This window comes from Triticum aestivum, chromosome 7D, assembly GCF_018294505.1.
Source record: "Triticum aestivum cultivar Chinese Spring chromosome 7D, IWGSC CS RefSeq v2.1, whole genome shotgun sequence".
Taxonomy (NCBI): domain Eukaryota; kingdom Viridiplantae; phylum Streptophyta; class Magnoliopsida; order Poales; family Poaceae; genus Triticum; species Triticum aestivum.
Window position 1 is genome coordinate 164,238,514 of NC_057814.1, and position 20,154 is coordinate 164,258,667.

The 20,154-nt window shown below is 49.6% G+C and overlaps 1 protein-coding gene and 1 long non-coding RNA gene across 2 annotated transcripts; one reads left to right on the plus strand and one right to left on the minus strand.

The window, feature by feature from the left end:
• The first annotated feature begins 3,665 nt into the window (after positions 1 to 3,665).
• On the plus strand, positions 3,666 to 4,327 carry LOC123168942 (protein TIFY 11e). Its single transcript, XM_044586806.1, has one exon. The coding sequence runs from the start codon at positions 3,779 to 3,781 to the stop codon at positions 4,220 to 4,222; it is 444 nt and encodes a 147-aa protein (XP_044442741.1). The 5' UTR covers positions 3,666 to 3,778; the 3' UTR covers positions 4,223 to 4,327.
• A 1,273-nt stretch (positions 4,328 to 5,600) lies between these two features.
• LOC123168943 (uncharacterized) lies at positions 5,601 to 9,308 on the minus strand. Its single transcript, XR_006484569.1, has 2 exons — positions 8,886 to 9,308; positions 5,601 to 8,814 (listed from the first exon to the last, which is right to left on the minus strand). It is a non-coding gene; the product is annotated as an uncharacterized lncRNA (long non-coding RNA).
• Between the last annotated feature and the right edge of the window lie 10,846 nt (positions 9,309 to 20,154).

Sequence of the window (20,154 nt, forward strand, 5' to 3'; positions counted from 1 at the left end):
GCGCCCACCATGTCGGACTGACGAAGGGTCCCATGGGAAACGCCCGGAAACCGGCGGTCCGACGGACGCCATGTCTGTGGCCGCGGTGTGAGAGCCGCGTGGCGCCGCTCCGGCTCGCCGTCCAGAACCAAATCCGGCTATTTAAGCCGGCCGGCGTCCCGCAACCCTAACGCATCCACCACCCCCCTCTCCGCACTGCCAGTCCGAGCCCATCCACCTCCCCCCTTTCCGCGCCGCCAGTCCGAGCCCATCCACCTCCTTCCTCTCCCGCTCCGACGCTCTGCCCACAGTCCGACGCTCCGCCATGCTTCGGCACTCCGCCATGGTCCGGAGCAAGATCATCTACCACGCCATGCTGACGCCGTAGCGCCGCTACGAGATCCAGCAGGAGATCTGGGCGAGGCAAGCCACGCGCGCCGCCCGCATCGCTGCTGGGTTGCCTCCGGACTCGCCGGAGCCGGAGGAGGAGGAGGAGCAGCCGGGGGAAGAGGAGGAGGCGGAGTAGCAGGAGTCGGAGCTACCGGAGCAGCAGGTGCTGGGCTTCAACATGGAGCAGGCGGAGGCGGAGTTCGCCGTCGCTTGGTCCGACGAGATGGCGAGGCAGCAGGCCATCCTGAAGTCTATCCAGGATGAGGCCTATGTGGAGGCCAACTGGGCGTTCCTCCGGCCGGAGCAGGCGGAGTCCGGCCTGCTCTTCGTAGAACTCGAGACGAAGATAGAGGCGGAGGAGGCCGGAGCGGAGCAGCTGTAGGCGCCGGAGGAGCCGGAGCTGTAGTTTCCGTCCTTGCTGCCGGAGCCGGGCACGGAGATCGTCAACATCTCCGACGACGAGTAGCCAGGTGATCGACATAGTACGTAGGTTTCTTTTAGTTTGCATGTCTTTTATGGATTTGAGAATCTAGCATGAGATGTCTGGCTGAAACTGTGGAAATTTGAGGCATGCTTGGTCACGCGGGCGTTTGAGCGGCCGGATTTGCCAAGTCCGGCTGTAGATGCTCTAAGGTGTCGAATGCGCCAAACCTGTTGGGACTGCCTGTGAGCTAGCGCGCCGTTCTCTCCCTCTCAGTGCATCTCTGGCCGGTCCCTAAAAAGCCAGAGGAGGGAAATTTTCAGCTTTATTTCTCTAATCGGTATCTAGCCGATCTTCTAAACCAGATAGAGGAGTAAAAAGTTTACTTCTCGACTCCACGGACGCCTATTTTTACTCAGCCGCCACCCACCCGAGCAAAAAAGCTTCCCCCTCGTCCGCACCCACCCCACCCCCGTGCCACATCTACTTCGGTGCCTTCCTTCCTGCCTTCGTCGGCAACCACTCGCCACTACTGACACTCCGTAGGACCCTTTGCGCTTCTCACCCACCTGGATTTAGGCCTCTCTCGTTGTCACATGCGGCCAAATCGGCAGATCTACGTTTTGGATGGATTCGACGATACAGACTCATGTAGCCCCTGCAACGACTGTCTGCCGCATCTCGGTATGGCATCCTCCCCTAGGCGTTCGGATATCACTGGTCGACTGGCCACCGGCACGGTCACGCACGGTGGCCATCAGCCGGGATCGGCACTAGCCCAGCAGCTCGTCGGCTCCCCGGTGTCGGCCATTAAGTGTAACCAGTGGCCACGGCTGGTGTTGCGCCGAGTTTCGAGCACGCCGAAACATTCCAGATGAGTATTCTTCAAGTGCGAAAAGAACAGGGTGAGTGTTTGTTCGTGTGGTTGTTCTTCCGATTCGTCGCAATCTATAGCTTATTGTTGCTTAAAATTGTGTGTAGGATGGATGCAGTTTTTGGTATTGAGAAGAAGAGTACATCGATCTATTGATAGCGAGAAATTTGCTAGTTGTTCGTGCACTATGTACTAGAGACTAGAGATGAGACTAGATACGACGCAATGTCCAATTGTGTGGAGACGGAGACGAAAAAAGTGTGCAAGTTCGAGAAGCCAATTGAGAAATCCAACAATGTTGGCAATGAAGGCAGGGAGAAATTATTAATTCAACTAGTGGAAGCAGTTATTGAAGTTAGATTTCTATTGAAGTGTGTAAATTCTTTTGTAGTTTTCTTTAGATCAGTTCTCTTAGCAAAGAATTAATGAATTATATACTCCATGTATCAAAGTGTCGTTCAATACAATAAAAAGGTAGTTCGGTGGCCGAAAATGAAATGAATTTGGCAAAAACCAAATTTACTCCACTATATTTAAGGAATCAGTAATAAACGACCAAAACTTAGTGGTGTAAAAATACTCCACTAAGATTTATTCAGCCGTTCACTCCTTAACTTTTTAGGTCATCGGCTAGAGATACCGTTAGCTCATAGTAGAGTACTACTTTCATTTATGTCCTTGTACTATAGTTTGACACTGTTTTAGTTCGTACTCTAGTTAGTAGAGGGACCTCAGCCTAAAGATCCCCGAGTTTTCGAATCAAAAAAGAAGAGGGAAAATGCTAGCGCTTACCCGATTGATTTTCCTCGCTCCCCCCCCTCACGCGCGTGACGCATGTCCCTTTGAAAGTTCGGCCATTATTGTAACATGGCTCATGTTGAAGTTGCAGCACGGGCTTGTGCATCACTTTTTCTCTCATTATCCTTACCTCCACCGATGATTCTCATCCAATTATTTCCTCAACGTTGACTCCCTCTCTCTCTTTCATCTATGTATTTCTCACCTACCAGCCGCCATGGCATCTGCCTAACTCATGGGCTCCCACCCTCCAGCATGCCGCCGTGGGATGGCCTCACTGAAGCTTGGCTCGCCGCCGTCGGATCCTCGACCACCGCTGCCATACTCTCGATCCACCACTACCACAGGGGAAACCATCAGTGTCTTCAGCAAGCAGGCCGGCCGGCGAGGCTCACAAGGGCCACCTCGGTGGGACGACGTCGTGCCGCGGAGCAAGCTGGTGACGCGAGCTCGCCGGATTGCAAAGTCACTGGTGTTTCTGAAACATCGCCGGTGTTGTAATTTTTCTGGAAACATAACTGTTGTTGCAGAGATGCGGGTCTGTGAGCTCGCCGAATTGCACAGTCGCCGGTGTTTCTAAACCTTCGTCGATGTTGTAATTTTTCTGAAACATCGCAGTTGTTGCGGAGACGTGGGAGTGCGAGCTCATCGGATTTGCAAATGTCATCGATGTTCTTGAAACAAAGCTTTTGTTGCAAAGAGGGATCGTACGGTGAGCAATATAGATTGGACGGCTCACAAACAGGCGGATCTTTTGAAAATATAGATTGGAGGGCTCACGAACAGGCGGGTCTTTTGAAAATATAGATTGAACGGCTCACGAACAAGCGGATCTTTTCAAAAGATCAGCCGGCTAACGAATAGCACGCCCGAAAAAGAGGGCCTCGTCCTCTTGTATTCGCGAGTAAAAATAAAATAAAAAAATAGCTGCACCGGAGTCGGCAGCGGGGAAAGGATCCGGTCCATCATTTTCTGATCTGAACGTGCCGCCCGCTGGCTGCCGCCGAATTAACAACTGAACGTGCGGCACGAGGGGAGTACCATCCACCACGTTGCAACTATCGCGCTGTCGTCCAGCACGTGTTCTTCGTGCCAAAGGCGACCAGAAAGAAAGAAACAGCCCGCGTCCCGCATTTGACAGCAACTGCCCACAGGATGCGCGATTCCTATAAATCAAACCCATCTCACCACCTGATCCATCACCGTTTTATTATTTCTGCAACCAACAGCCGATCAACTAGCAGAGGCACTGCGAGCTCGCCAGGCTTCCAGAGCGTACAAGGCGACCGATCGATCGATCGACCGACCGGCAAGCAATGGCGGCGACAGGGAGCCCTAAGGGCCTACGGTTCGCTGCAGCGTGCGGCGTTCTCAGCCGCTGCATCAAGGCGGCGGAGACGCGGCCGGCGGCCACGGTGGTCCTCCCCCTCATGCCTGGAGCGGAAGTGCCCGCGCAAGACGACCACGAGGCGGGTCCTGCGCCGGCGAACGCGCAGATGACCATCTTCTACGGCGGGCAGGTGCTGGTGCTGGACGAGGTCCCGGCTGACAGGGCGGCCGAGCTGCTCCGCGTCGCTGGTGTCTCAGGCACAGCGCGAGGGAACTGCGAGGCGGCGAATGGCGACCTGCCCATGGCGAGGAAGGCGTCGCTGCAGCGGTTCATGGCGAAGCGCAAGGGAAGGCTCGCCGCGCGCGCCGTCCCCTACAGCCGGCCCGACGGCGACGCGTCCTCCTGTAACCGTCTGTCACTTAGGCTCTGATTCGTGTTCAAGCGTAGAGGCTCACCAAGTGTACATGCTTAGCTGTTTTATTGGATCTCGCCAATAAACTGTATATTGCAAATACATATGATCATTGGCATTAAACTGAGTGTTCCCATGGGACTACTGTACTTGTTACGATCCCACTACACACAGATCAAAGGAACTACTGTCACAATGTCCAGGAACGGATTTCTCAACCACAGGAACAACTACACAGAGAGGCTGAATTCAAGTGAGATCCCCCTTGCCAGGGTACTTCGGTTCAGTTCTATGATCCACCTCACCAGTTCTGCTCGCTGGCTTATACAATTGTGGCCCAGCAGCGTGCATGTCAGGCCTGGGCTGCTTCGTCCCTTCTGATTAAGTATCGCTTGGAACATATTCAGTTTCATCAAACACCTCTTTCATCGGTCGTCGTTTTCCCTTAGCTTGTTCCACTTTAGTGTCCTTGCTATGGAATGTGCGTGTTGTTGCATCTGGGTTGTTACACTACTGCATTGCAGTATAAAGCTTTGTGAAAAGGCATGTGAAAAATTCAAGTTTTTTCTTCTGAAAACCTTAGATCCTTCATTCAAACTAGTGGCTGGGGCGCGCCCTGGGTACGTCTCTTGAGGCGTGACTGTGCGTACTTGTCATGTTGTTGGACTTGTTAACGTGTTTATACAACCCTGATGGGTGCCATTTACTTAAATCAGAATACAATAAAAGGAGCGGCAATCCTTCAAAAGAGAATACATGCAGTAGAATTGCAACAACATATATTTTAGTTATAAAGCATGGCAAGCCAGCAGGTCTATATTAACAGATAGCTCTAGTAAACACATAGAAATGTGCAGATCCTAATCAGTTTTTATAAAGCTAGATTTCCATTACGTAAACTTGTTAAATTATTCCAGTAGTTGGAGGGACAAATATCTAAATATCCATCACAACACCAGAAAACATGAATTTCAAAAGAGTAAGCCTTGCCAACATACGTCTATGCAAGGCAAACAGGAAGACCAACAAAATGGAGCATTCTTATCTTGGAGATATAACTTTTATTCAATGGAAAAGATGTAATGCCCATTCGTCGAGATGCATTAGCTATATCTGAGATACATAGAGGAGTTGGGTATCTATTCTGATATCATAGCTACAACATAATTGGTTGTACTCATTTGTTCTGAAAATTGAAAGATCCTATAGTGGAAGTAACAAGATCCAGCATTAGTGGGCACTTACGCAACTGGACGCTTCTTTGTTGTTGCCTATTGCCCAAGATAACCTTGGAGGCCGCAAACAAGTTAGGCTCGCAAACCAGTACCTTGCGGAACAACGAGCCCTTGCAAACCTTGGCATTTTAGATTGAGTTGCTCAGCACACACACAACACATAGAAGTATCAATTAGTAGTCGGCAAATTTACTATTGTGCTAGGCACATCCAAACAGGAAAAGATTATAGAACAAAAGTCATAACTGAAAGTACAAGAAAAACATCTCTCTCAACTTCTCTTGTAAAAGTCATAACGGCGCTGGGTACATGCAAAAGGTCATGGAACATCAAAACTATGCTTGAAAGTAGGGACACTAGATGGAATTGTGAAAGGTCAAAGAATAATCCCGCATGGCGGAGAAGCTGAAGGCAACGTCCTTGTCATAGTCCAGCCGCTCTCTTATGGCGTTGTGGATGGACTACAGCACAATACGCGGTCGGCATCGCCAGTGGGACGCGCCTGCTCATCTATGGTGATTTGTTGATATGGACAGGGCAAAAGACAGAGAAGTCCAGAGTTTATTTTGAGGTGAAACTTAAGATATGGCAAATCCATACCAACAGATTAATTCTTTATGTGTAATTTGTACCTCTGTAGCTCACTTCACCAAGCATCATTGAAATGGTCCTGTGGTAGGTAATTTGCATCGATATTGGTCATTCATATTTCATCTATGATCCATAAACAGTAAAAAAGTTCAACTTCAAGATGAAAAACACAATAGCATGGGCCTCAAATTGAAAGATGGGACTTGCAATAGTATATCGCTTCCCACTGGTGTCACCTATGATCTGTAAACAGTCAAAAAAGAAGTTCAACTTCAAGATGAAAACACAATAGCATGAGCCTCAAATTGCAAGATGGGACTTGTTACAACACTATAGCGCATCCCACTTGTGGTACTGCTTTCCTTTTATTGTAAACGACCTAATTTCCAAACAAAAACGACTCTGACTGACTACATTTAACAACAAAGAAGATCTATTAAGTGCTTAGGTCTAAGTAGAAGGTATTCAGATCTGAAAGCTGAAAATCCAACACCTCATGAAAATTAGACGAAAATGTTTTTATCTTTGACTATTCCTTAAATCAAGCTTTCAAACTGCTATATTTTCTATTCTGGACTTCAAGTGGTTGGTAAGAAATGCTACTCCCTCCGTTCCAAAATAGATGACCCAACTTTGTACTAACTTTGTACTATAGTTAGTACAAAGTTGAGTCATCTATTTTGGAACGGAGGGAGTACATATTAAAACTTATAGAACTCAATCTTCCATCAGATGTGTATAAACTTTGAAATCCCTAAAGGTTAAAGATGCTAGCAAGAAACTAATACACGGCAACAGGATAACTAATGATAACACATTCAAGAATGGCACGGACCTGGGTACTTCTTTCCTTGTAGTCCATCTCCCATCACCTCATATTGAGCAATCTAAACACCTACATGTTGTCTTGAAGAAGCTTACAGCATAATGTGGCAATCAGCAATGCATATTTTGGGCTCACATAGCTAGCAAAAATACCAACAGCAGCAGGAGATCAACGAAAATAGCAACCTTACACATCACACCTCTCTTTATATATGCATTAGCATCACATACCTGCTGGAGCATCGCACATCTTGGGCTCACATATCTAACAAAATATTCTCGTCTACTGAAGCTCGCCTAAATCTCTCTCAACTTCCCTCTCTATCTTTATCACATAGCCGCCCCAACTGTAGTTGCCCTACTCCGTCTCTTCTACATCTGTCCTGCATCGCCTCCTGTCCACGCCCACCCAGCGCCTCCTTTCACATGTACCCAGCGCCGTAATATAGGTCATTAGAATAGGCATGCAAGCATGGACTTATGAAAACAGGAGAAGAGCAAGGCCATGTAAATAATGAGAGGTTCACAGATTTTTGAGCGAAAGTTGTGTTCAGGGTGAAACAATTTAATTGGGAAATAGAGATGATAGCATGTCCTAGCTTGAATCATGTGTATGCCTTCTAGGAATTCGGCTTTATAAGAAGAGAGAGTGTGGGGCAGAACAGGCGAGAGACATGGGCAAATCGCACTTTGAAACAGTGTGATTCGAGCTGACACTCTGTTTTGCCGCCGTGCAAGACAACGACCACATGCAGCAGCATGACCCGCAGCAGGATCGATGTAGCTCATACCGTGTGCACCCTACAATAATACTGATGAAGGAAACCATGGCATTATTATGTAACAACATCAGTAGCACGATACGACATGAAGGCTAAGAACAGAAAAAAAATATGGAAGGAAGAGAGAATCGTACCTGAAGCGCAAACGCGACCCAGCTGCAAAAACCAATTACCAATGAGTAGCAACAACAGAACGACCACCAGAAACTCTGATGAACAAATCATAATTTTAAACCGATGCAACAAAACACGAACAGACAAATACAATTGCGGAACAATAACACAAACAAGTGGAGAGCATCAATCGAGGGATAGATAAATGCACCAAAAGAAAATGAATCAAGCGCTGATATGCATATACAAAGACAGATCATTTGATTGCATTTGATAAGCATTTGATTTCCATTTGATAAGCGCTGGTATGCGATGATATGCAGAGTGAATTGGAGCCATGCAATTAAATGAATAAAACATGCAATGCAGTTCCTGAATCCTGATTAGTAAATTGTGTTGGCAGTTTTGAGCATTTGACTCTCATTTGTCTGGCTCTTATATAGGACCATACAAACTTGGGTATGAGCAGTGGTGTGTGTGACACCACATGTTTTACCTCGTCCTGTGCAAAGCCTGGGGCTTCCAATTCAGTTAGCAACTCTTTAGCCTTCTCAAACAAACTACCTTTAGAATATACCTTCAACAAAGTGGTAAGTATAACATGCAAAGGCAATTTAATGAGAAGTTAGATTGACATCCGTAGCAGCACCATTTTCTTGAACATCCAAAGATAATTTTTGAAATGTATAGAAGTTTAATTGCAGTAGTACATCATTCAAACAGAGAATTACATAGTAGTTACTCCCTCCAGTTCAAAAAAATCTGTCATTTTGGACATAATTTTAACGAGTATTTGGAACATAGGAACATAAAAAAGTCGGGAAGAGTGCATATGTGTGGGCACCGGAAATGACGCCGGAAATGCAGCGGCCTCCAGATCCACCGCCGCCGGTACTGGTGACCGCGGTTCTGCCGCCGGCGGCGCTGGCAATCCAGGGGGGGCCGGTTCCTTCGTCGCCGGTCCTGGAGACCTTGGTTCCGCCGCCGCCGGCGCTGGCAGTTCGGAGGGGGCCGGCCGGATCGGAGGATGATGCGGTGATTCAGGCTGATTCTCTCTTGGTCCCTATCAGATGGAGGATCAAATTCAGCGATGACCACAAGATTGGATCGGGTAGAGATGGGTTCCTCTACTACCATGCGGCATCTAGATGGACGACAGTTCGAGATCGAGATCATGACATTCTCGCGGGACGCTATCTGGATGTGGATGAACAGATCCAAGCAGGTGCGTGTTTTGCTATTGATGATTTTCAAATTGTCGTTCGTGAGTGTGTGCAGGAGAGTTCGCTTGTGGAGGAATCGATTGAATTAGTCGATCTCGCGTCGGACTCCGAGAATGCAGCTCCTAAGCCTAACATCGGAGGACGATTTTGGGTGCTTGCGGATGATACCGATGCGAACGAAGAAGGTGAGGGCGGATGCATTTTGTCTGACGAGACCGAGCCCAACGCGATCATTTCGGGCATGGTACGGGATCCGTCTAAGGGTCTATAGGTCAAGAAGGCTCTCGATCAGATAACGGAGGGACACGGTAAATCCTCGTCGACGAAGATCAAGCCGTGGAAAGGACCTATTCCCAAGGTATTTTTACCGCCTCATACTTTGTCGGATTATTTTTCTTCGGATGGTTGGACGAGAGTTTCGCGGAAGAAAAAGAAGCATGGTGTGGTAGCTTCTAAACAACAGCTGGGACGGAAGGTTGCTCACCGGACGAGCTCTCGATCGGCGCCGGAGGTGACCGCGGCTGCGGCGCAGCCGGTCACGGCGATCCAGATCAGAGACGCTCGAAAGGAGCGTTTGAAATTTTTGCTGGGCCAAGTTGGGCCGCAAGATGTTGGGCCGTGTGGTATGAGTGGGCCGAGTTCCGGTGGGTATGAGGCCCAGCCAGAGCCGAGTCCAACTACTACGATCGAGGGGGGCGCATGCACGCTACGTTCGTCGTCTCCCACCCCTTCGCTGCGCAGTCCTAGGGTTTCGTTGCGACGGGCGCCGCATCGCCGTTTGCTGGGGCCGGGCCGGGCTCGCCGCATCCTTCCTCTCTGCGCGATGGCCGCTCCTGGTGGTGCGCCTCCTCCGGGTAAGAGGCCGCCTGCTCCTGGCGGTGCGCCCCCTCCGCTCAAGAGGCCGCCGGCACCTAGCGGGTCTGCGAGGGCTGTTGTGCCGCCGCAGCCGGGCCAAGGAGGTGGCCGGGGTATGTCGCCGGCGCCGACGCCTGGGCCTGGGCGGGGCGGAGTGGTGCCCCCCAAGGTTGTGGCGGGACGCGGGGCAGGGGCTTTGGTGTGGCGCCCGCCGGGAAGTCGCCGGTTCCCATCTTGTCGGCGGGCGGGCGAGGCGGGCCGGCGTCCGATCCCCGGCCGATGGCCGCCAACGGGGCTTTGACCGCTGCGGGCCGGGGGGCTCCTCCCCCGAAGGCGCCGGTGTCGTCGGTTCCGCTGCCCAGGCCGGCCCCTCCTCCCCACGTCGTTGCTCGCCCATCTTCGCCGCCGCAGAACGGTGGTGGCTCTGTGGTTGTGCCCCGGGGTCAATGGGGGGATGACGGCTACGATGTCTACGGGAATGGACAACACGCGGCTCTTCGTCAACGGGTGGAGGTCGAGGTTACGCTTGGCAAAGCGATGGTACAGCTGAGAGGCCGTTCTTGGGTCCGTCCGGTGGCTTTGTTGAGGGGCAGTCTGGTCCGGATAATCGGCAGCGTGGTGGTTACCGTGGCCATCGGGGGGGTCGGGGAGGCCGCGGGGGCCGGTACCGTCCCCGTCAACCACCCCCTACTGTTGTTGTCGAGCAGGGGACAGTTAGCGGGGCTGCCAAGGAACCAGTTCTGACCGGTCACGCTATGGAGGTGGTAACGGCTCTTGCTACTGTCGAGGTCCCTAAGAATGAGGTTATGATTGATGTGTCTGCGGAAACGACGGAAAGGGCTGAGTTAGATAGGGCGTCCAAATGGGCGCGTAAGAAGGAAAAGATGCTTTGCTATCGTTGTGGCGACAAGGGCCACTTCATTGCGGAGTGTGTGGCTCGGCTATGCGACACCTGCGGCAAGCCGGCACATGATTCCGGAGACTGCCTGATTCTGCGAGAGCAGGCACCGTCACTTATGATGTATGGCGTTTACTGTGCTGAGCTCATGTTTTTTGAGTCTCCGTATGAGCGAGAGGTTACTGATGAGACCCCGAGCATGACTACGGGGATTGTTAAGGTCACCAGAGGGGAGGTCTCTGAGACGCAGATCGTGCAGAGGCTTCGGGAGCTTGTCCCTGGGGACTTCCAGTGGGACCTCGTCAGTCTCGATGATAAGATGTTCAGAGTTGAGTTTCCTTCGGTTGAGGACCTGCAGAGGTTGCTGAGTTTTGGGATGTGTAATGTACCGGGAACTGATGGCATCCTTGAGTTCCACGAGTGGAAGCTGGTGGAGCCTCAGGGTGCGCCGCTTACCCAGGCGTGGTTGCGTTTTTCCGGGGCCCCATCCAAGCCTTTGCAGGATGCTCGCGTTGTGGCCAGCTTGGGTATTTTGATTGGGAAGCCTGAGCGAGTGGATATGGCGTTCACCAGAGCTCACGGGATTGCTCGGGTTCTGGTTAGTATTATGAACGTTGAGTATGTGCCGGAAGTGGTTAAGTGGGCTTATCGAGGCAGGATCTATGATTTGGTTATTGAGTTTGAGGATGAGAGCCTTTTGGTTGCGGCGACTCACGGATCCGATGTGGATATGCACGAGGGTGACGGCAGCGCAGGAGCGAGGGAGCCGCCGGTCGAGGACTCTGGACGACAGATGTCCAAGGGACCGGGGCCCGACACTGCGATGACCGAGAAGGGAGCGGAGCCACCCTCCTCACTGCCTGTGACATCACCGCAATTTGGGTCTTTTGAGCCCGCTTCTGCACCCCCGAGGCTGTGGAGTGATCGGGTCGAGTCCGACGAGGCTTTTGAGCTTGCGTTGCCTGCTTTGGGGTTTGAGGATACTGTCTGTTCTATGCCTGTGGTTACTGAGGTGTCGTCGATCTCGGGCAGCGGAGGGGTAGAGGTGAGTCGGCAGGTGGCCACTCTCTCTCCTACTCAGCACGTTGTCCATTCTCAGGGCGTGGCGCCAGTGGTTGTGGATGGGTTGTCGGGAGGGACCCCGGGGCAGGCGGCCTCCCGTCGCTCTTCTCCGGCTGAGGTAGGGGACTCGGGGCAGGTGGCTCCCGTGTCCTTCTCTGCGTTGGGAGGGGGTCTGAGGCAGGTGGCCACGGATACCTCCTCTCCCGTCGCCTGCTCCTCTCTGCTGGTGGCGTCGGTGCCTTGGGGGGGGCTCGGGGCAGGTGGCCTCGGGGCCTCCTTCTTCTAAGGCGCCCATGTTGGTGGCTTCTGCGGTCATGGGGGGGGGGAGTTAGGGCAGGCGACCCTGGCACTCCCATCCCCCCGTTCGCCACCGGTGCAGTCCCGTGGGGAGAGCCAGTCTGTCCAGACGGACCGGCCTGGCGGTTGGGGTGGGGCAGGAGGCCTTACTCCGACCAGGATTTCTCGGGAGGAGGTGATTGCGTTCGGTGGGATACCAGATCCGATGTCTGAGGGACGACGGGTGAGTGCCCGTCTCCAGACACAGCCGGAAGTGGACGACATTCAGCAGTGATGTGCCATGAGGGTGGCTAAGCTTCAGGATGCTGCAATCTCTACTGGTATGTCCGTCAACATATCTAACTCTTTATTGCATTTTTCTAATGAGGAGATTATAAATAATGCAAACCAATTGGGGGTTTCTCTCGGGGCTACAGATAGTGAGATTTCCAGTTCGGTGAATGATTTGTTAGATTTGGAGGCGGAGCGTGCCTTAGAAACTATTCGTAATCTTGCAGCGGTTAAACCCATGAATGACAATGAGATTGATGCATTAGGGGTTAGAGTGCTCAACAATATGTGTGTGGATTTAGCACCATCCAATCATGAGTCAGAGGACGATGATATGCCCATAGAGAATGCAGTTGTTTGTTCTGCTGAGCCCGGTTATGAGGATCGGGAGTCAGGACCTAGCAAACCCAAGCGTAAGTGGAAACGGAAAATTTACCCCGATTCTGCAGTTCGTAGGAGTGCTAGGATTCGGACTACTAAATTTTTTCATGATGAGTGATGAAAGGAATCTTTTGGAATAGCAGAGGTCTGAAAGACTTGGCTAAAAGAAGGTTTCTTGCTGAGGCATCTCTGGAGCATCGTTTAGATTTTATTGCTCTATCGGAAACTGGTAGAGACAACTTTGCGCCCCAGTTCCTTTCCTCTCTTGCGGGTGGTGTTGATTTTGATTGGCATTGCCTCCCTCCGCGTGGAAGATCGGGTGGTATCTTGCTGGGTGTGAGATGCGATTCGCTTGAAGTCCGGAGTGTAGTCATGGGAGACTTCGCGGTTAAGTTTTGAGTCAGGTCTAAGGTTGATGGTTTCAACTGGGCGTTGGTGGCGGTTTATGGTGCCGCACAGCCCGAGCTTAAACCGGATTTTTTAGCGGATCTTGTTCGGATTTGTGGGTCCGAGCAGCTTCCAATCTTAGTTGGGGGAGATTTCAACATCATCAAGAGGAGAGAGGAGAAGAATAATGATAACTTTGACGGCAGATGGTCATTCATGTTCAATACTATTATTGAAAGCCTGGATCTGAGGGAGATACAGCTTTCTGGTAGAAAGTTCACCTGGGCTAACTCTTTGCCCAACCCGACGTACGGAAAGCTTGATCGCGTTCTTGCGAGTGTGGAGTGGGAACAGAAGTTCCCGCTTGTGACAGTTCAAGCTCTTTCACGGGGTTTTTCCGATCACACACCCCTGTTCGTTGACTCAGGGGAGCCGAACCACGTGGGAAATAAAAACACCTTTTCTTTTGAGATGGCCTGGTTCGAACGCGAAGGGTTCCAAGACCTGATCGCTCGGGAATGGGCGAAGGGTGTAGGCGGTAGGACCGCGGTCGAGCGTTGGCAAAATAAGATTAGGAGTTTGAGAAGCTTCTTACGGGGTTGGGCTAAGCACCTTAGTGGGGTATATAAGATTGAGAAGGACAGGCTTCTCTCTCTTATACAGAATCTGGACGTCAAGGCCGAATCCACGATTTTGATGCCTGCTGAGATCCAGGTTAAAACTGAAGCAGAGAAGAGGTTGAAAGAACTTCTCCATGAAGAAGAATTGAAGTGGGCTTTGCGGGCTAAGGTTCGCAAAGTGGTCCAAGGGGACGCAAATACTCAATTCTTTCATCTGATTGCTAATGGTAAGCACAGAAAGAAGAGAATATTCCAACTTGAACAAGATGAGGGCACTATTTTAGGACAGGATAACCTAAAAACATATATAACCGAATATTATAGGCAGTTATTTGGACCTCCGGAGGATAGTTGTGTATCTCTCGATGAGTCCAGAACTGAGGATGTGCCTCAACTTTCGGCTGCTGAAAATGATATTCTGGTTGCCCCGTTTTCGGAGAAGGAGGTGTTTGATGCTATAGCACAGTTGAAAAATAATAAGGCTCCCGGACCGGATGGATTTCCGGTGGAGTTCTACAAAAAGTGCTGGCATATTATTAAGGGGGATTTGCTACCTATGTTTCAGGATCTGTTCTCTGGACAGCTTCAATTATTTCACTTGAATTTTGGAACTATCACACTGCTTCCTAAGAAGACGGATGCTGTGAGAATTGAGCAGTTCAGGCCGATCTGCCTACTCAATGTTAGTTTTAAAATATTCACCAAGGTCGGGACTAATAGGCTCACACAGATTGCGCATTCTGTGGTGCAGCACTCCCAAACTGCCTTCATGCCGGACAGAAACATCCTTGAAGGGGTGGTCGTCCTTCATGAAACGCTCCATGAAATCCACTCCAAGAAGTTAGATGGTGTCATTTTTAAGGTGGATTTCGAGAAAGCGTACGATAAGGTTAAATGGCCATTTCTCCAACAGGCATTGCGTATGAAAGGTTTTGATGAAGCCTGGCGACGCCAGGTCGAATCATTTATGCAAAAAGGGAGTGTGGGTATTAAAGTGAATGACGATATTGGTCATTACTTCCAGACTCATAAAGGCCTTAGACAAGGAGATCCGATGTCCCCTATCTTGTTTAACATTGTGGTTGATATGTTAGCCATCTTGATAGGAAGGGCTAAGGAGAATGGTCAAGTGGGTGGCTTGGTACCTCATCTGGTTGATGGAGGTGTATCCATCCTTCAGTACGCTGATGATACAATCATCTTTATGGAGCATGACCTGGCCAAGGCGAGAAATATGAAGCTGGTGTTATGCCTCTTCGAACAATTGACCGGGTTAAAAATTAACTTTCATAAGAGCGAGCTGTTCTGCTTTGGTAGAGCCAAAGACGAACAGGAGGCTTATAGGCAATTGTTTGGGTGCGACTTGGGGGAATTACCTTTCTCTTACCTAGGTATTCCAATCCACCATAGAAAGCTGACCAATAGAGAATGGAAGTGCATCGAAGACCGGTTTGAGAAGAAACTGAGTTGCTGGAAGGGCAAGCTCATGTCATATGGAGGCCGATTAATTCTGATTAATTCGGTGCTCACGAGTATGCCTATGTTTCTCTTATCGTTCTTTCAAGTCCCAGTCGGTGTTAGGAAAAGACTGGACTTTTATCGATCGCGTTTCTTTTGGCAGGGTGATGATCTAAAAAGAAAATACAGACTTGCAAAATGGGATATAATCTGTAGACCGAAAGACCAAGGGGGTCTTGGTATTGAGAATCTTGAAGTTAAGAACAGATGCCTTCTTAGCAAGTGGCTGTGGAAGCTTTCTTTTGAGACTGATGCCATGTGGGCCCAAATCCTTCGCAGCAAGTACCTACAGACAAAGTCCTTGTCCCAGGTCACAGTCAGGCCAACTGACTCGCCTTTCTGGAAAGGCCTGATGAAAGTCAAACAATCTTTGTTTAATAGGACAAAGGTTGTTATTGGCAACGGCGCTGGTACACGCTTCTGGGAGGATACTTGGCTCGGCGAGACACCCTTGGCCATTCAATATCCGTCTTTATATCGCATTGTTCAATGACGTGAGGTGTTCGTTGCTACGGTGTTTCAATCCATCCCCCTTAATATTCAGTTCAGGCGGTCGTTAGTGGGCAATCGTTGGGAAGATTGGCTCCGTCTAGTTCGGAGACTAATGGATGTCCATCTTTCTCAACAACCCGATGAATTACGCTGGAAACTGACTAGGTCTGGAGTATTCACGGTTAAATCAATGTATATTGATGTAATTAATTCGAGCTCCATTCCTACCTCCAAGCATGTTTGGGCTGTCAAAGTTCCCTTGAAAATAAAAGTGTTTATGTGGTTTGTCCATAAACAGGTTATTTTAACCAAGGATAACTTGATTAAGCGTAATTGGACAGGACCTATGAGGTGTAGCTTCTGTGATCGGGATGAGACGATCAAACATCTCTTTTTTGATTGCCCGTTTGCCAGAGTACTTTGGCGGACGGTTCACATTGCTTTTAATATTACTCCACCGAATTCTGTCACTACGTTATTTGGGACATGGTTCACTGGGATTGAGCCTGAATTAGTGAGACATATTCGTGTTGGAGTTTGCGCTTTGCTGTGGACTATCTGGACTTGCAGAAATGATTTGGTTTTTAACAGAACATGACGTATTCACTTTTTGCAGGTTATTTTCCGAGCCACGGCCGTGATCCGTTCATGGTCGCTACTCACTCCGATGGAGGCCAGGGAGCATTTGGTTACTGGATCTATCCGCTGGGAGATGGTAGCTCGGGATATCTTCAACCGGTTTGGATGGCGGTCATGTAATAGGATAGGCAATTAGGTTACCTATCTATCTTTAGCCGGCCGGTTGTGGCGTCTTATCTTGGCTAGTCTGTGTGTCCAGCCTCTTTAGCTCTGTGTGAGCTGTCTTTTTATTACTTTTCAGTCGGAGACTTTGGAACCTTGTTGGAACCTTTTATTTCTTTAATAAGATGGCCGTATGCATCACTCTGATGCAGAGGCCGGGGAGATCCCCCTTTTCAAAAAAATATAAAAAAGTCGGGAATGCTACTACAATGGCAGTACTCTACAGCTACCACTAGGTTATTCCTTCAATATGCTTTGTGTTCCCACCATGAGCAATACAGTATGAGTCTTGACCCATTGAAGCGGTCAAGACTATTAACATAAGTACCTAGATAGAACCTGGAAATCAGAATAAGTGGGCTCCTACTATACTTGCAAGACCAACATTTTTATTTCCATTAGCTGATATGTTGATGTATGTCCATATAATTTCCTAGAGAGAAAAAGTAACAGATAAAATAACATACAGTTGTATATGAGTAAAAGATGGGAATAATCCAGTCCTTCAAGAGCAGTAAGAGCAATTCAATATTAGGCATATATAAGTATCATTTCAGTGTCTCGCTATTTCACAATTTAACTCACGTGAAATTATAATAAAAAACCAAAACACCAACACATCAGATCACCTCAGAGCCATATTAGTAGCCCAGCCGCAAATCTCTCCCCCGATTGGTTTTTTACGCGAGAACAGTTGGCAGTAGACAGTGTCCAGTGCCAACGTGGATGCAGCAAGAGTGCACACATTGCGCGACTCTTATTGTGTTTGATGCTTCTAAGCAAAGACTTTTGGGATGAGACATGTAGAATCGGGGAAACACTTGTAAGATTTGCCTAATCTATCAATAGAGTAGAAAATTTGATATTTACAAAAAATGGTGTGGCATGAATGGTAGCAAGAAATTAAATGTTTCTGGTGATTATTTTGCGTGCACAAAATATATGCCAAGGCCTCACTCTTGATGTGCGTGATGACAATCGACAACATCGAAGAGGTGTCACAGTCCTATATCAGGATGTAACAAATTAGTTCCAAACCGAAAGAAATAGGAGGATATAATGTTCTCGGTGTATGAGTCAGATTCAACAAACCAAGGTTCACGGAGGAGGTACAATCCAGAGAAGAGAGTTAATGATGGAAGAGTACATGTCAAAGATAGAGGAGAGAGAGATGATAAACTCGTCTGGTACAAAAGGAAGAATTAGTCGGAGGGAAGGCCAAGCTAGGTCTATTTTGTTCAATTCCTCCTTTACTTGTCATTGCTAGCATGTTGTAGCCTCCTTTGCTTGCCATTTGTAGCCTCCTTGCACTACTGGAATCCACTTCTTTGCCGTCAGCTAGCAGACGGCAAAGAAAGGCTTTGACATCAGCCACCAGAAAACTGACGGCAAAGAGGCAGCGGGCGGCACTGATGGCAAAGCCTTTCTTTGCCGTCCGCTAGCTGACGGCAAAGAGGGTGGGTGGCGGGCGTACGGGGGCGACCTAACGGCCATCTTCTTTGCCGTCTGCTGGCTGACGACAAAACATCTGTGCCGTCCGTCAGCAGACGGCATAGAAGATGGCCGTTAGTTCGTCCGTTTCCCCCCGGCCCCACCCCACTAGGTACGTTCTTTGCCGTCTGCTGGCAAACGACAAAGAGCTGTGACCTAGCAGATAAGGGGCCGCGCCCGCGCCCGATCTGTCCATTCCCTCTCTCTCCCTGCCCGAGCCGCCTTGACCCCTCACCCCTGCCGCCGCCCGCCCCGCCCAGCCGAGCCGCCGCCGCCGGCCGCGCCTGAGCCGCCCCCGCCCCGCACCACCCACGTCGTCGGCCGCCCCGCCCCGCCCGTCCCGAGCCGTCGCCGGCCGCTACGCCCCGCCCGCCCGGCCGTGCCGCCCCCGTCCCGAGTCGCCGGCCGCCCCGCCCGCGTCCCGAGTCGCCGCCGCCCGGCCGCACCGCACCACCCGGCCGCACCGCCCGGCCCTGCCCTGCCGCCGCCCCGCCCCTCATCGTGGTGAGTTTTCTTCTTCTGTTTTTAGATTTAGTTTAGATTTGTTTAGTTTAGGTTAGTTTAGTTTATTTAGTTTAGTTTAGGTTAATTTAGTTTATTTTAGGTTACATTTAGTTTATAGTTTTGTTTAGTTTTTTTCCTGTTTTTAAGAATAATCAAGAAAGATGAAAAAGAAGAAAAAGAAGAAGAGGAAGAAGAAGAAGAAAAAAGAACAATAAGTAGTAGAAGAAGATGAAAAAAAGAAGTAGAATTTGAAGATGAAAAAAAGAAGTAGGAAAAGAGGGCGTCCGGGGACGAGCGGGTTAGGGGGTTCCTCGGTGTCGATGGAACCCTAAATAGCAAGTATTGTCGGTGCGAGGTACACATGGCCGTCGGTGTCGAATACTACATACACGTCCCACAAGTGACGCCGATGTCCGGCGTCCCAAAGCAACTATTCTCGGTGTCGATGGCGGTCAAACACCATTGCGAATTTCTCTGGCAGCCTCTGCGATGACGATTAAAAGGCAAGTGTTGAAACTTGAAACACTCAAACTGACTCAAGTCGGTTTGGTTGTTTGAAATTTCAAAACTTGGGTTTAGTCCTCATCGCAGAGGCTGCCAGACAAATTCGCCAAGGTGTTCGACCGTCATCGGCCACCAGAACTATTGTTGCGGGACGCCGGGCGCCGGCTTCACTTGTCGGATGTGGATCTAGTGTTCAACGCCGACCGCCTCATGTAACTTGCACCGATGGTAGTTGCTATTTAGTTTACCCGGGGACGCGTGGGTTAGGGGGTCGCTATGTTACTCATCTTTGGATTTAAATATGAAGTTATTTCGTTGCTGCGAGGGTCTAGTGTTCGACGAGCTCCGCCCCTGCGTTCGTTGGTGAGCACAAATGACATCTCCCGATGAAACTTGCTAGCTATAGGTGTCAATCATCGGTATGCGTAACCACTATGCGTCTCCCGTTCGAAAGGGTTACATCTATAAATATGCATGCATTTGCATATTTATAATCGTGATTCTTTCGAATTGTCCAACGTTATCCATGGACAGCCCGAGTATGTGTAGATTGGGTTCGTTTTCCCATATGCTCAGCTCCGGATCCGATGCAGAATTTCGTCAGTGCCTCCCTGTTGTTCTCCGGGTACACATTCTCTCTGCTTATTGCCGAGACGTGTATCAGGAGAACAGCGGGGAGGTGCTGCCGAAATTTTGCGTCGGATCCGGAGCAGAGCATGGGAAAACGAACCCGATCTACACATACTCGGGTGGGATTAGGACCTATCTTTACCTATTAGCGTGTAGGTTGCATGGACGTAATAAAACTGACAAACTCCATTAACTGATGGATATGGTTTGCTTAATTATGTATATATTTCTTGTGTGTCCAGTAGGAAGTCAATATGAGTGATCGTGCATGGATGTACACCGGTTACACTAGTCAGAAAGTTTGGACCGAGGAATGGTTAACAAAAACCAAGGGGTTTGTTAGAGCCGCATTTGCAAATGGCCAGGAATTTAGCTGGTGCCCCTGTGCCCGTTGCGACAACTATAAAAAGAGGGACGAGCTTGAAATGAGTAAAGACCTGCAGAAGTTTGGTTTTACGCCTGGTTACACG